This window comes from Ciona intestinalis, chromosome 12, assembly GCF_000224145.3.
Source record: "Ciona intestinalis chromosome 12, KH, whole genome shotgun sequence".
Classification (NCBI taxonomy): Eukaryota; Metazoa; Chordata; class Ascidiacea; order Phlebobranchia; family Cionidae; genus Ciona; species Ciona intestinalis.
In genome coordinates this window covers 3,046,829-3,061,351 of record NC_020177.2, presented here as the reverse complement: position 1 = coordinate 3,061,351, position 14,523 = coordinate 3,046,829, and the positions used below count along the sequence as shown (strand labels likewise).

At 37.8% G+C, this 14,523-nt stretch overlaps 5 protein-coding genes across 7 annotated transcripts in view; 4 read left to right on the top strand and 1 right to left on the bottom strand.

Moving 5' to 3' along the window:
- The window catches only part of LOC104266316 (serine-protein kinase ATM-like), a 32,109-nt gene extending 30,302 nt beyond the window's left edge, over positions 1 to 1,807 (top strand). For all 3 annotated transcript variants that reach the window (XM_026837170.1, XM_026837169.1, XM_018814489.1), the window contains 3 exons: positions 112 to 261; positions 927 to 1,088; positions 1,714 to 1,807. In XM_026837170.1, the coding sequence (XP_026692971.1) occupies positions 112 to 161 (50 nt within the window). In that variant the 3' untranslated portion in view covers positions 162 to 261; positions 927 to 1,088; positions 1,714 to 1,807. The remainder of the gene's footprint in view (positions 1 to 111; positions 262 to 926; positions 1,089 to 1,713) is intronic.
- LOC100175590 (serine-protein kinase ATM-like) lies at positions 253 to 4,645 on the top strand. Its single transcript, XM_018814234.1, has 8 exons — positions 253 to 261; positions 927 to 1,088; positions 1,714 to 1,925; positions 2,324 to 2,448; positions 2,825 to 2,939; positions 3,585 to 3,711; positions 4,010 to 4,086; positions 4,465 to 4,645. The coding sequence occupies exons 1-8, from the start codon at positions 253 to 255 to the stop codon at positions 4,643 to 4,645; spliced, it is 1,008 nt and encodes a 335-aa protein (XP_018669779.1).
- Positions 4,646 to 4,958: 313 nt separating this feature from the next.
- On the bottom strand, positions 4,959 to 6,792 carry LOC100182619 (protein SPEC3). The gene is made up of 4 exons (XM_002121751.4): positions 6,626 to 6,792; positions 6,240 to 6,426; positions 6,002 to 6,184; positions 4,959 to 5,635 (listed from the first exon to the last, which is right to left on the bottom strand). Exons 1-4 carry the CDS (start codon positions 6,719 to 6,721, stop codon positions 5,502 to 5,504), a joined length of 600 nt encoding a protein of 199 aa, XP_002121787.1. The 5' UTR covers positions 6,722 to 6,792; the 3' UTR covers positions 4,959 to 5,501.
- A 1,280-nt stretch (positions 6,793 to 8,072) lies between these two features.
- Positions 8,073 to 9,924, top strand: LOC100180277 (protein SPEC3-like; the record flags this gene model as incomplete). The annotated part of the gene is given in 4 exon segments (XM_002121874.4): positions 8,073 to 8,185; positions 8,507 to 8,852; positions 9,102 to 9,284; positions 9,632 to 9,924. Coding segments are annotated over 4 exon segments (762 nt in total).
- A 2,520-nt stretch (positions 9,925 to 12,444) lies between these two features.
- LOC113474736 (kelch-like protein 2) lies at positions 12,445 to 14,480 on the top strand. Its single transcript, XM_026837008.1, has 5 exons — positions 12,445 to 12,548; positions 12,750 to 12,822; positions 12,930 to 13,050; positions 14,016 to 14,169; positions 14,251 to 14,480. The coding sequence occupies exons 2-5, from the start codon at positions 12,758 to 12,760 to the stop codon at positions 14,478 to 14,480; spliced, it is 570 nt and encodes a 189-aa protein (XP_026692809.1). The 5' UTR covers positions 12,445 to 12,548; positions 12,750 to 12,757.
- The last annotated feature ends 43 nt before the right edge of the window (positions 14,481 to 14,523 follow it).

The following is a 14,523-nucleotide window of genomic DNA, read 5'->3' as shown; positions in this document are numbered from 1 at the left end:
AAACATATATTTAAACTTTAGTAAAATTATAAGCAAAATCGTCAAAAAGTCGTATGCCTTTCAAAATCTAAAATAATATTACATAGTAGCAGCAGAAAAATATCTCTCCAGGCATGTCAGATTCAAAGTTTCAACCATATTCCAAACCTGTGGTGGCGTGAACCTTCCAAAAGTGTGATAGCAACTGGTTCTGATGGTTTGGCATACAAACATTTAGTTAAAGGAAGAGATGACTTGAGACAGGATGCTGTGATGCAGCAGGTAGCTGGATTTTAAAATTTTGTAATATAGTAGGGTGGGGGAGGTCGGTCACCTTTTTATTCTATTTTCTTGTCCTATTTGGTAGTAAACAAAGAACATTTAAAGATTTATAAAACCGTATCCTCACGACTCCCATAGACTGTTGTTAATTGTTTAAAACATGATCAGGATATTTGGATATGATGTGCTAAAGGTGTCCCGTCTTACAAGTTACCGTAATATTGGTAAAAAGGTGCTAGCGCTGTAACACAGTGGTGAGCGCAGCTGCCTGTAACTCCTATGGGTTCAAGGCTTGTCGCTGCTACCATTATGCGCATATGCGTCCTTGGGCAAGACACCTACTGGCAACTGCTCCAACCCAGTGGTCACTAATGGGTTGTCTAAATTGTCAGCCATGCATAAAAAAACACCCGCAAAGTTACATACGTGGTAACTCTTAATTTTATTAGTAAGTTTTGTAAATTATTATTTTTGCTTATTAAAATACATCATAGCTGTTTGCTATATAAGAGACTTATTATATAACTAGACAGTGAGCATAAGGTATATAAATAGTAAAAACCTCATATGTGTTTAACGTCTAGGACAACAATTACAGTATACCTTGACAGCGAGCATAAGGTGTATAAATTTTTACTCAAATTTCTAAATCACTTTTTTTACAGGTTTTCCAACTTGTAAATATTCTGCTTGGTAAAAATCCGACCACAAAAAGTCTGAACATTCAAACATATAAAGTGATACCATTGTCTCAAAAGAGTGGTTTGGTCCAGTGGTGTAATGGAACTGTACCTATTGGCGTGTATCTTGTTGGAACTGCGACACAGGTTTGGACTGTATATACATAAAGCATGTGTTCATAGAATGAATAAACGAATGTAACTTACTTTTTCCCTGCGTGGCTGAGAAATGACAATTGTATAACAGGGGTGTTCTGTTTCATACACCTTGTGCACACTTACGAGGTACCATATATGTAACTTTGTGGGTGTGTTTTTCTGTATGGCAGACAATTTAGACAACCAATTAGTGACCACTGGGTTGGAGCAATTGTCGTTAAGTGTCTTGGTCAAGGACAATACCCTTAATGGTAGCAGCAATCAATCTTAAACCAGCAACCTTTTGGTTATAAGCTAGCGCATTAAACACTAACCGTGTTGTACTTGTACCTATAAATTCACATATAACCCTGGTACAATAGTGGGCGTATGTGTCTTTGGGCAAGACACTTAACAGCAATTGCTCCAACCCAGTGGTCACTAATGGGTTGTCGCAATTATCAGCTACAAATAAGATTTAAAAAAATATCTCCCACAAAGTAACACACTTGGTAACTTTTAAGCTGGCAAGAAGTGTATGAAACAAAACACCTGTGTTATAACGACTGTCGTTTTCCGGCCATGCGATGATAAAGTAAGTTACATTTATTTATCAACCCTTCTTGTTCCAAAGGCATCACCCAATGGTGACCCAGGAGCGCACATGAAATATAGACCACAAGACATATCAGCTCTGGTGTGCCGAAAAGCTATGATGTCAGTCAGTGGTAAAACTGCGGACGTGAAGCTGGAAAAGTACAAAGAAGTCTGCTCAAAATTCAAACCAGTGTTTCGACATTTTTTTACCGAGAAATTCGTGGAACCGCAGGAGTGGTTTAATAAAAGGTAAAAGTTTTTACATTTTTTCACGCTATTTGTACTGAAATGTGTTTTGACTGCAATATTTATGGTAGAAACACAAATAGTAACAACAACTTTTTAATGGTAAAAAGACATGCTGTAGTCTGAAGTGAAATAAGTTTGAAACTTAGGCAAGAAGTCTAAATTGTCACCAAAATTTAAAACAGATACTGTTAAAAATTATGTGCTGTGTTAGCTTGACAGTGAGCATAAGTGCTTCAATATTTTTTTACTTTAATATTTACAATACAGAGTTGTCCTAATCCCCTAAAAAATGGTTATAAAATACGATTGTCACAAATTAAATTTGCCTTTAGAGTTACCCTAACTATCTCAAACATAGGTTGCAAAAAGTGGTTGTAACTTTTACGTTATCCTTTTAGGCAGTCATACACCAGAAGTGTTGCCGTATCTTCAATCATTGGTTATGTTCTTGGCTTGGGAGATAGGCATGTTCAGAATATTCTCATAAATTGCAACACTGCTGAAATAGTTCATATAGATTTAGGTGAGAACTATTATGGTTTTGGCATATTCTTAGATGTAAGAGCAAAATGACCTATGAATCTTGCCCTGACCTAGCACTCGTATTGTTTGACAATTCTTGTCAATACACTCAGGTTGCTACAGCCTATTAGTGACCACTGGGTTGCTGCAATGTCAGTTAAAGTGAGTGTATGTGCCCTTGGGCAAAGCATTTAACAACAATTGCTCCAAACCAGCGGTCACTAATGGGTTGTCTAAATCGTTAGCCACACAGACAAAAACACCCAAAAATTACACAAGTGGTAACTTGTAGGCTGGAACGAGGTGTATGAAATCGTTTTTCAGCCATGTAAAAGCAAAGCAAATTACATTCATACTTTTGATGCTTATTTTTTTAGGTGTTGCATTTGAACAAGGTCGTTGCCTTCCCACACCTGAAACTGTACCTTTCCGACTTACAAGAGATATTGTAGATGGTATGGGGTTATGTGGGGTGGAAGGAGTGTTTAGAAGGTTTGCTATTTATTGAATTATACATCTGTATGCACACTTTTGTTATTAGAAGTTTACCTTAAATGGCTCGTTTGTCTGCTAGGTGTTGTGACCACGCTTATTTTCTTCCAACTAAATGTAAATATGTTTTTAACCGTAGGCGTGTTTTAACAACTGTTGTTTGGTCACTTTATCCTGTCTTTTCGTTTAAAATATTTTTCAATCTTTGCTACCAGAATCGAAGAGACAAATAGAAGTTAATATTGTTTATTATAACTTATTTTTGCATGGCGGGGCAATGACAATCGTTATATCATGGGTGTTCTATTTCATAAAACTCATACTTGCTCAATGCGTTGCCATACATTACGAAAATAAAATACAAGTCACCAAAAAAAAATTTTCACAAAGTTACATACATGGTAACTCATAAGCTGGCACGAGGTGTATGAAACAAAACATCTGTGTTATAACAACTGTCCCTGCCTGCCATGCAAGTATAGATACATAAAATTAATTCATTTAAAAAACTTCCGATATGTTTTAAACTAACATACATAATGTATGAAACAGAACATCTATGTTATACAACTGTCATTATAAATACAATACATTCATTTATTCAAAAAACTTTAGATAAGTTTTAAATCTCATATATATATTAAGATGCTGTGAGAGAACTATGCAAGTTATGAGATCATCATACGATGCTATCACCACCATTGTAGAAGTTTTGTTGTATGATCCATTACATGACTGGGCACTATCACCAACAAAAGCAAGGACATTACAAGTTAGTTTGGTACTTTTTAACATTACATGTCGTTGCTACCATTGTGGGCCTATGTGCTTTTGGGCAAAACACTTCACAGCAATTGCTCCAACCCAGTGGTCACTCATGGTTTGTCAAAATTATCTGCCACACAAAAAAAAACAACCATCCACAAAGTTACATACATGGTAACTCGTAAGCAGGCACGTGGTGTATTAAACACAACACCAGTGTTATACCGACTGTCGTTTTCCAGCCACGAAAGGGTAAAGCAAGTTACATTCATTCATTCACTGCACTAATCAATATATTTTTATAGAGAAACGTTGATGCTACGTTGGATTGCAGTTTAAGTAGTACTCTGTCTACTTATTCAACCAGAGCAGACGTGCAAAGGTTTTTTTAAATTACTTTTTCCTTAATTTTTAACAGTACTAGTTACATACATGGTAACTCGTAAGTGGCACGAGGTGTATGAAACAAAACCCCCGTGTTGTAATACTCGTTGCTCTGCCAAGTGAGGTTAAATCGTCACTGCTACCATTGTGGGCGTATGTGTCTTTGGACAAGACACTTAACGGCAATTTCTCCAACCCAGAGGTCACACACAAAAAAAACAAAAAAATAATCACCCACAAAGTAACATACGTGGTAACTCGTAAGCGGGCACAAGGTGTATGAAACAGAACACCTGTGTTATAACGACTGTCATTGCCCTGCCACATGAGGATAAATCAGTTACATTCGTTCATACTGACTTGCATTTTTCCACAGTGATGCAAATAACACAAACAAGTTAGCGGAACGGGTTCTTCTAAGACTCCAGGAAAAACTTCAAGGTACTGAAGAGGGCTCAGTACTTAGTGTTCGTGGCCAAGTGAACATGCTGATACAGCAAGCCTCTGACCCCATGCGCCTCTGTCAGCTCTTTGCGGGCTGGCAGCCGTATTTGTAAAAAAAACAATTTTGTCGTCTTTTTTTTGTAAATCTTTAAAAAAAATTTTTTTCTTTTTTTGTAATTTTAAATAAATACACTTTCTTTTTTCTGTACTTTCTGGCAGCTGTGGCAAAAAGTACATTGCTTCCATGGTTTTAGTACCTTTTTCTGCATCTTTAGCAAAGTTATATTGATAAATTAAAACCGTTTTTACGGTTTTGCGAAATTGCGTCGTATTAGGTTCAAAATGTGGTATTTTTACCAGTTCTTTATTCTAAATAGAGTCAGATTGTATATTCATGCTTAACGAGACAGAAACAATGGGTAACTTGGTTGCAATGCGTATCAAGCATGGTTTATTTAAACGACAGTCGTTATAACACGAGTGTTCTGTTTAACACCTCTTGCTCGCTTACAAATTGCCACGTATGTAACTTAGTGGGTAATTGTTTTTCTATATGGCTGACAAATTCGACAACATATTAGTTGCAACTGGATGGAGCATTGAAAGTCTGGCGTATTGCCCAAGGACGCATACCGTACACCCGCCATGGTGGCAGCATCCGGCCCCGAACCCTGTAACTCTGGTTCTGGCACGATCGCTCTAACCACTGCACCTCTCAAATTTAATTGGCACTTACGTGTTTTGAGCTCGAAGAGATAAACAGCATTGCGTTTATGTAATGTACGTTTGCTTTGACCACGGCAGCCTTTATATTCAGTCGTGCTAGTCGTGAGGATGCGGTTTTATAATTCTTTGAATGTTTTTTGTTTACTACGAAATGGGACGTAAAAACATTCAGTTAACTTACACAAAAATTAAAAAAGCCAGACACAAACCGACAAAAAGTCGGACGATTAGTTTGGTATGAGGCTATGCAAATGATGGGTTATTGGCTCCGTAGTTAGGTTGTGGATAACCAGGAAGAGTTTCATTAACAAGTCTTGGATTGTCAGGATACATCGTGTTCGTTGTAGTTGTTGTAACCATCGTGTTGTTACGTTTGACTGTTGAGAAATTTATTGAATAAATAAATACCTTAACTTGTCTTTATCCTTGCGTGGCCGGAAAACGACAGTCGTTATAACAAGGTTGTTCTGTTTCATACACCTCGTGCCAGCTTACGAGTCACCACATATGTAACTTTGTGAGTGATTATCATTTTTTGTAATTGTTTATGGCAATTTGAACAATCCATTAGTGACCACTGTCGTTAAGTGTCTTGCCGAAGGACACATACGCCCACAGCGGTAGCACCGACGATCTATGAATCCGTAACCTCTTGGTTAGAGGCAGACTAACCATTGTGCCACGGCGCCAGTATTTAGTAAATGAATAATCTAATTTTGTAATAAAAAAGCTCTGTAACTTACCGGCCGCTTGTACAAATGCAACACCCCAAACGATTGACCAAACCCAACCGAAAAGCACGAAAAACACCGTTATCATTTGGAGCCAGCCTACCCAGAAATTTAGACAGAAAGTCCCACCCTTTCCGCTACTTTTCTGGCTTACTTCAGCGCAGCAAATAACAGAAAATGAAGCCATGATCGTTCCTGTACAATTTCGCGTTTAAAATAACTGTTTCGGTAGTGTGTAGTTATAGCTTACCGAACCCGGGCAGTAAGCAATTGACAAATAAGCAAGTAACAGCACACCACATCGGCATTACTGGTACTGAAGCGGAACCGATAAGTGAATTGTGTTCCACTACAGTTTGGGCTGTGTATGACGTCACGTGCGCAGGTACTGTTTGAAACTGTTGAGCAGGCACCGGTCCGTGTATTAGCTGTGGCGCCTGTTTTGAATGATTGAGTAAACGAATGTAACTTGCTTCACCTTTGCGTGGCCGGAAAACGACAGTCGTTATAACGCGGATGTTCAGTTTCATACACCTCGTTTTAGCTTACAAGTTACCACGTATGTACCTTTGTGGGTGTGTTAATAATATAAAAATACAAGCGCTCAATCATATTATATTCAAATAAAGCGTTTACCGGGTGGTTTTGCGGCGATGTATTGTTGTAACTTGCGACATTTTGGTTAGTTTGGCCGCCAGCATTTTCGACCAATGAACTTTTAGTCTCATCCATATTTACTTAAAATCTTCTGAAAATTTTAATAATTTGGGATATAGTAGGGTGGGGGAAGATGGGACATATTTTCATTCTATTTCCTCTTCCCGTTTGGTGGTGAGCAAAAAAAAAACATTCAAAGAATTATAAAACCGTATCCTCACGACTACCATAAACGGTTGTTGATTGTTTAAATCACGATCAGCATATTTGGATATTATGCGCTAAAGGCGTCTCATCTCCCCCACCCTACTATATATTATATTACAATTACGACCCGCGGCTATGCTATAGCAAATCTTTTCAAAAAGTTGTTTTCTTTCTAAATACAAAATATTTCGTCTTTGTCGTTTACAATGCACTCTTACAAAACCACGTTTCACACAATGCGTCCGTTTAGCATGTATACCTTTTCATTTATCCGTTACATATGTTTATTCAGTCTTGCAAAGGTCTTATGACACCCACGACTGTTTACGAGTCACGTGGGCAAACATCAGCTGAGCCCACCGGACCTGTTACTGATTATCGGCGCTTGTAAATAACTTTGTTTCAATGCACCGTTGGTTGTATGGGTTGAATATTATTCTATATAAGTCTATTAAAGGTATAGTAGGGTGAAGATGGAACGCGTTTTTATTCTATTTTATTAGGGTGAGGGAAGATGGGACACTTTTTCAATTTTTTTTCTCGTCCCATTTGGTAATAAACAAAGAACCATCAAAGAATTATAAAACTGTATCCCAACGAATCCCATAGACCGTTGTTAAATGTTTAAAACACGAAGGATATTATGTGTTAAAGGTGTCCCATCTTACCCCATAACACTATATATGTCACGTAATCTTTTACAAACCTTTAGTACCAATGTAAAGATTCTAACTATTTAGTATAAAAAGCTGGTATTTCTGTTATACAGTCTAACTGTATATGCATACGTATGTATATACCATAGGATTCAAATATTGACTTTAAAAAGAGAAAATACGTTCGGCAAATACCGCCGTAGCCTTTGTCGTCATACGGGCTATTAATTATTACCATAAAGGATCAAACCGCGAAACAAAACAGTTTAAAAGACTAGGTTTCCATGCTGGAAAGAACTGGTTTTATCGAGATTAAGGTTTTCCCATTTCTTGGTGGATTTTTGATACTGTAAGAGCGAAGAACGAAATGAAATTACGTTTGTGTTATGTAAAAACGTGAGCAAGGGAAACACAGGCAAAAATGTGTCAGTTTCAACAGATTAACTTCAAAAAACATGTTGTTGTTTTTTCGAAATTTAGTTACTGCAAACGTTTCGAAAAAAATGTGTATTTCGTTGGTAACTTTTAATAAATTAATACGCTGAAGCAGAAATAAAGTTGGTAAATTTTAAAGGAGTTTTAAAACGTTATGGCATCTGCACCGAATATGGATAATACTGGAGCTGAAAAGATGCAGCCACCGCCTTATTCTGGTCCCTACCCGGGAGCAGAAAATGTAAGTTCAAATAAAAATGACTGTAAATTACTTTATGCTCGCGTGGCCGGAATACGTCAGTCGTTATGACACGTGTGCTCTGTTTTATACACTTTGTGCCCGCTTACGAGTTACCACGTGTATCTTACTTTGTGGGTGATTGTTTTTCTGTATGCTTGACAATTTAGACACAAATCTAGTCAGGCAAATTGTATAATCGGTCAAAAATCCTGTCAAGAAAATTGTATTATCTAAGATATATTTCGCCTAAATGGCATCGTCAGATTCTTATACAAATAAAAACTTTATATATATGTATATTGTTTCCAAACTACATTGCAGCCGCAAGCAGCGGGGGTTCCGTATCAAGCTGCACCCCTAAACCCCAATCCTGGATACCCCCAACCCCCACCGGCCCAGGGGCCAGGGGGTTACCCTCAACCCCCACCTGCCCAGGGGCCAGGAAGTTACCCTCCGCCCCAGGGGGGTTACCCGGGCGCCCCTTCAATTCAAATTTATCAACAACAACAAAACCAACAACAGCAGTATGGGGGACCGAACCAAGTCACTTATGTAACAACTACCACTAACAATTCATCGTTCAGTGGAATGAAAGCAGCTATTCCTGTTATGCCGATGTGGTGTGCAGTTACTCTGTGCGTGGTCAATTGTCTTTTTCCTGGATTGGGTAAGCGGTTAACCTGATGTGCGTGTATAGTAAAACAGAGTATAACATATCTTTTATTTATCTCTTAGAACGTTTTTACCTCTTCTTCTTTGTGCGCGTATGTGTTCTTATAGGCAAGACACCTATATAACGAGAATTGCTCGAACCAGCCCAGTGGTCACTAATGAGTTGTCCAAATTGTGTTTTTACGACTGTCGTTGCCCCGCTACGCGAGGGTAAATAAGTTACATTCATTCATCTGGTTTATAGGTACCATTATCGCTTCTTTCACCGTTTTCTGTTGTGCGAACGTTGGACAGCAAACAAGTTCTAGCTGTGGAATATTCTGCTTGAACTTTTGGGTTGGCTGGCTACAAATGATCACATTGTTTGTTTTCCTCATTGGTTGGGTATGGAGCATCATGTGGGGAGTTTTATTCATTGGACTTGCAAGTAAGTACATTGTATTATTTTTAAATTCGGGCGAATATTTTAGGATAAATAAACAAAAGTCCGGCGCCGTGGCACAGTGGTTATTCGGGCGCTTGCCTGTAATCCAGAGGTAATGGGTTTAAGGTTCGTCCCTGCTACGGTTGTTGTGGGCGTATGTGTCGTTGGGCAAAACACATGACGACAATTTCTTAAACCCAGGGGTTACTATAATGAGTTGTCTAAATTGTCAGCCATATAGAAAAAAACAATCACTCGCAACGTATTTTACTTTCTTAAGTAGTTTAAAAACTAGAAACAGTAAATATTGTTGACGTTTTTTCTTTAACGATGCTTTAACTATATTTTAGCCGAATACGGAAAGCCGCCAGCAGAAACAGTCACTACTATGACAACAGTACCGATCTCCCATGTGCAGGTTCCCAACATTGTACACCAACCACCAGGCGTTTACCCTGCTGCTGGCTACGGCACTGCCGAACAGCAACCTAAATAAGCAGTAGAGTTCTGTGGGGTAATATGGGACACCTTTACCACATAATATCCAAATATCCTGACCGTGTTTTAAACAATTAAGAACAGTCTATAGGAGTTGTGAGGATATGGTTTTATAATTATTTGAATGTTCTTTTAATACTACCAAATTGGACGGTAAAATAAAACGAAAAGGTGTTCCATTTCCCCCCTCCCTACTATATAAGACGTCGGCTACTTTATAAATACGTTTTAAGTTTTAAAACATCGTTAACGTGTTTGTATCTTGATGTATTCGGCGACCACATAAATATATAATTTTTCTAATTTGCTTTTTATTTGATTTTGTAAAAATAGTATACATGCACCACAATTATGAGCGTAATAAACTGTATAACGTCGACGTTTTGTTGGAGAAACGCTTGTCTGCTCCTAAAAATACTTTAAATACAAAACGTGTTAAGGGGTTCATAGCACAGTGGTATTTTTCAATCAATTACTCAACGTTTTAGCGATAACCGGCGTCGTTGCACAGTAGCGCATCGTTAATATAGAGATTTCTGATTCAAGGCTCGTCGCTGCTACCATTGTGGACGTATGTGTCTTTGAACAAGACAGTTAACAACTCTTATGGGTGTATAGATTTTTTCCGTACATAAAAAAATACCCACAAAGTTTTATACGTAGTAGCTCGTAAGTGGCACGAGGTGTATAAAACAGAACACACCCTGTGTTATAACTTAACTGTCGTTACCCTGTCGCGTGAGGATAAAAAATTATTGGAATACGAAAAACAGTAGGAACATTACATTTTAATTGTTTTTATTTGTTTTGAGATATATATTTCACTACAATAATTAGGTTAACAATCATTTAGCTCTAGCCATTTGTTCTCTAATTGATAATTTCATTGAATAATCGCGTATGCAAATAATCATAAACGGTCTAATTACTTCTTCTTCTCACCACGTTTTTTAACAACCATATCATTGAAAATTTTTTCAAAATCGAGAAACTTTCTCTTCCCACCAAACAAGTCTAGGTTTTCAAATGGTATATACTCTTGGTGATGTCTGCATAACTTACTAAGTGTAGATACATCGTTTTTGATCTCACATGTGTACTTAATTCTTCCAAATACTTCTTCAAATCTGGCATGATTTTTTCAATGCTTTTAAATCAGATGAAATGTTACGGAATGATTGCTATAGTTACTGAACAGCTAGTTTATGCCTACTCTCTGCTGTGCAAATAGTGTGTGCCGTTATTTACATAAGACATTTTTGGTTAATAGCAATGTTCTGCAGTATATGGGCTAGGACGGTGCCTTACCAGCCACTAGCGCGACCCTTTGGTCGTATTAGGCTGTATAATCTAATGGTGACTAAATTTAAAAGCATGTATTTTAATAAAATTACTTAAACGAGTTACATTAAAAGATACACTTAGCTGTTATACATTAATTTTGACATACTAACAGTTCAATACAAATTTTACTACCTAACTGGATACAAATACAACGATTAGCTCACAGCAGTAAAACAACCATACCCCAACACAGTACGAGTACTATACCTTACACGCCAAACCCAAGAGACGGAAATATGCAATCACTGGCTCGTGACGCGCAGTAATTGGGCCTGCGGCATTTAAACTGTCTCATCTTAACCTCCTGTCTCCAGGAATCTCGGCTACCGATCAAACTAGTCGGTCGCGGTATACCTTACCGCGTTTTCTCAGTCGGCCGACTAAAATTTAGTCGGTGGTTTTTCACGTTTAGTCGGCCTAGTAAGCTTCTGTGCATTACTTATTACAGAATTTGGTGCTAGTGAAGAGTCACCCACCCACCTTGTTTGCTAACCCCTATAACCACTATAACTACTAACCCCCATAACCACTAACCCCCTAACCATCAACACCTAACCCCCTAACCACTAACACTTTCCACCAGCCTATTCTGCTATGTACCGAAAGATTCCTCACTAGTGCCCAGAATTTCAAAATGCACCGACTAAAATTTTAGTCGATCGACTAAAAGCAAAATCGAATTTAGGCGGCGACTAGTTTAGTCATTGTGTGCGAATCCCTAAAAAATCGTGTTGTTCACAATTTAGAAGGTACGATAATACTAATTTACCGTATCCCGTAAAAAATCGTCATATATAGTCGGGTTGGAGAAGATGGAGCACCTTTTCATTTTATTTTTTGTTCTTTTTGGTAGTAAACAAAGAACATTCAAAGAATTATAAAACCGTATCCTCCAACTGCCATAGACTGTAATTAACTGTTAAAGACAACCAGAATATTTGGATATTATATGCTAAAGATGTCCCATCTTACCCCACAGTACTATATTTTATTTTTTGTACTATATTTTATATTTTGAAAAAAATGGGCAATCAGTGCCCAAATATCTCATTTTACCCCACTCTACTATATTAGTAAGGAATACCAATGCATAAATATGGATTTCAAAAGACCCGTCCGAGGCCCGTTTGTACATTCGTCACATTTTTTTGTTTTCCCAGAAGACCTATGACCGCGATGCAATCCGGGTTGATAAAATGTTGGGTCGTATTGATGCGCGCTCCGTTCGAACGAAAATACAACAGGGTATAGGCTACATCATTGCAAAGGTCTCGTGTGTTCGGTGAATTACCGAATACAATAGTTTAGTTCCTTGTTTGTTTTGTAACTTTCGCGTGACCAGATTCAATTAAACGCTTGACAGGAGAACCTTGAAACCCAACACGCTATTGAATTGCCTTTGAACGGTGTTTGGCCACACAAAAGGTGTTTGGACTATGTAGCTAAGACTCTTGTTGATTTTAAACACTACAAAGATATACGCCTATACACAATACGTTTACAGTTGTACACGGCCTACTATGAGTTGTAAATAAAAAAGACAGCCAATATAGGAAGGTCGTCTTATCTTATAACTTTTTATAGAAAAATAATTTTATAATTTTATATTGCGTAACATATCTGCAGTCTACAAGATGTCTTCTTCAAAGCATCTAAGTTCTGATGGACATTTTGACTTCCTTATGAAAATGCTTGTAAAGTAAGACTTGTGACACTTGTGTATTATCTAAGTAAAGGAAAAAATTTTGTTGATTTTTGCTAACTTGATTGTACAAATTTAAAACCTTCCATTGTTTAAACTTTCAGGCAACGAAACAGTAGAGATTATTGTGATGTCACATTGGTAGCAGAAGGTCAAACATTTCCAGCACATCGAGCAATTTTAGCAGCAAGCAGCAAATATTTCCACACTATGTTTAAAAGTCAGGTAGATTATGTATAAAGTAAGACACTGTAATTACTCCAACAGAATGGTTACTCATAATGATCAAATTGTTAGCAATAGTTAAAAATAGGAAAAAATGCCCACAAAGTTCTATTCTATTCTATTCTGTATGGGTGAGGTCTGTGAGGACCTGGGATTTAGGCCAGACTTGGCCCATTACCCCAACACCCTTGTACGTCCGGAAGTGACGTGCTCGAGGTAGTGAAGTTCTTGTTTTCATGTTCCGACTCCAGTGTTCCGATCAAGTCCCGTTTTTTGTCCCGATTCTTGACCCGTAGGACTCCATCTGCGGACTATTTCTGCGAACTCGTTCTCCGGTCCGACCAAGTTCCGTTTTTTGTCCCGATTCTTGACCCGTATATATAGGACTCCATCTGCGGACTATTTCTGCGAATTCGTTCTCACACGATTCGCGAACATCATTCGAGAACTACACTCGTACTCACAACGTCACAACCGGACGCACTTCCACAGAAAGTTTATCCTCGTCTGGGCAGCGAGTCACCACATGTATGCAACTTTGTGGGTAATTGTTTGTTTTTTCCTGTGTATGACTGTAATTTGGACAACCCATAAGTGACCGCTGGGTTGGAGCAATGTCCGTTAAGTGTCTTGCCCAAGGACACATACGCCGATCAGCATTAGTACCGCCGTCGAGCATCGAACCGGGGCCCTTCGGTTCTCGATGCAGACGCCTAAACCACTGAGCCACGACGCCGGACACGCCCACAAAGTTACATATCTATCAACCAATAAGCAGATATGTATTGTATGAAATAGAACCCTTGTGCTGTAATGACATTGCTCCTTCACGGCAGAATAGTGGACTAATATTCGTGCCCAAAACAGTAAACATTAAACCACTGTTTTGGGCACGAATATTGCATTATTAAACTATGATTAAACTCTTTGATCATTGTGGCAGACAGTTTCTGGTTATGTTGCAGATGAAAGAAAGATTTGAAAAAGAGATCACAATAAAAGAAGTGACAAAGATTGCAATGAAACAAGTGATCAACTTTATTTATACGAACAAAGTTTTATTGTCAGAGGAAAATATTGATGAAGTTTTGCATGCAGCTTCACTGATGCAAGTACAAGGTGATATTTGATATTGTTTTGTTGATCAATGATGTGATGTATAATAAATCTCATTTGCTTTGTAAAATGTTTTTCTTATAGATCTACTTGCATTAGTTATCCAATATCTCTCGAATAAAATATCTCCATTGAATTGTTTGCATTACCGTCAACTTATTAAGTTGTATTCTCTCAATGATCTTGTATCGGAATGTGATCGATGCATTCATAATAATTTCGATCAAGTTTCATCTAAAGAAGAGTTGTTGGGCATTGATGAAGTTGAAATGGAGAAATTGATTTCTTCTGATGAATTGGTGGTAAGACAATGAGTTTATAATAATGGGGTAAAAAATAAAAGAAGTAACATGATTA

What these genes read in the sequence shown, in the direction of transcription:
- LOC100175590 (XM_018814234.1), top strand. An exon ending in TTGTTGGAACTGCGACACAG is followed by an intron (nt 1,089 to 1,713) that starts GTTTGGACTGTA and finishes CTTGTTCCAAAG; the next exon opens with GCATCACCCAATGGTGACCC. An exon ending in ACCAGAGCAGACGTGCAAAG is followed by an intron (nt 4,087 to 4,464) that starts GTTTTTTTAAAT and finishes ATTTTTCCACAG; the next exon opens with TGATGCAAATAACACAAACA.
- LOC100182619 (XM_002121751.4), bottom strand. Translation starts at nt 6,721, where the DNA reads ATGGATGAGACTAAAAGTTCATTGGTCGAAAATGCTGGCGGCCAAACT. An exon ending in CATCGCCGCAAAACCACCCG is followed by an intron (nt 6,427 to 6,625) that starts GTAAACGCTTTA and finishes CATTCAAAACAG; the next exon opens with GCGCCACAGCTAATACACGG. An exon ending in TTGCTTACTGCCCGGGTTCG is followed by an intron (nt 6,185 to 6,239) that starts GTAAGCTATAAC and finishes GAAATTGTACAG; the next exon opens with GAACGATCATGGCTTCATTT.
- LOC113474736 (XM_026837008.1), top strand. Translation starts at nt 12,758, where the DNA reads ATGTCTTCTTCAAAGCATCTAAGTTCTGATGGACATTTTGACTTCCTT. An exon ending in CTTATGAAAATGCTTGTAAA is followed by an intron (nt 12,823 to 12,929) that starts GTAAGACTTGTG and finishes TTAAACTTTCAG; the next exon opens with GCAACGAAACAGTAGAGATT. An exon ending in ACACTATGTTTAAAAGTCAG is followed by an intron (nt 13,051 to 14,015) that starts GTAGATTATGTA and finishes GTTATGTTGCAG; the next exon opens with ATGAAAGAAAGATTTGAAAA.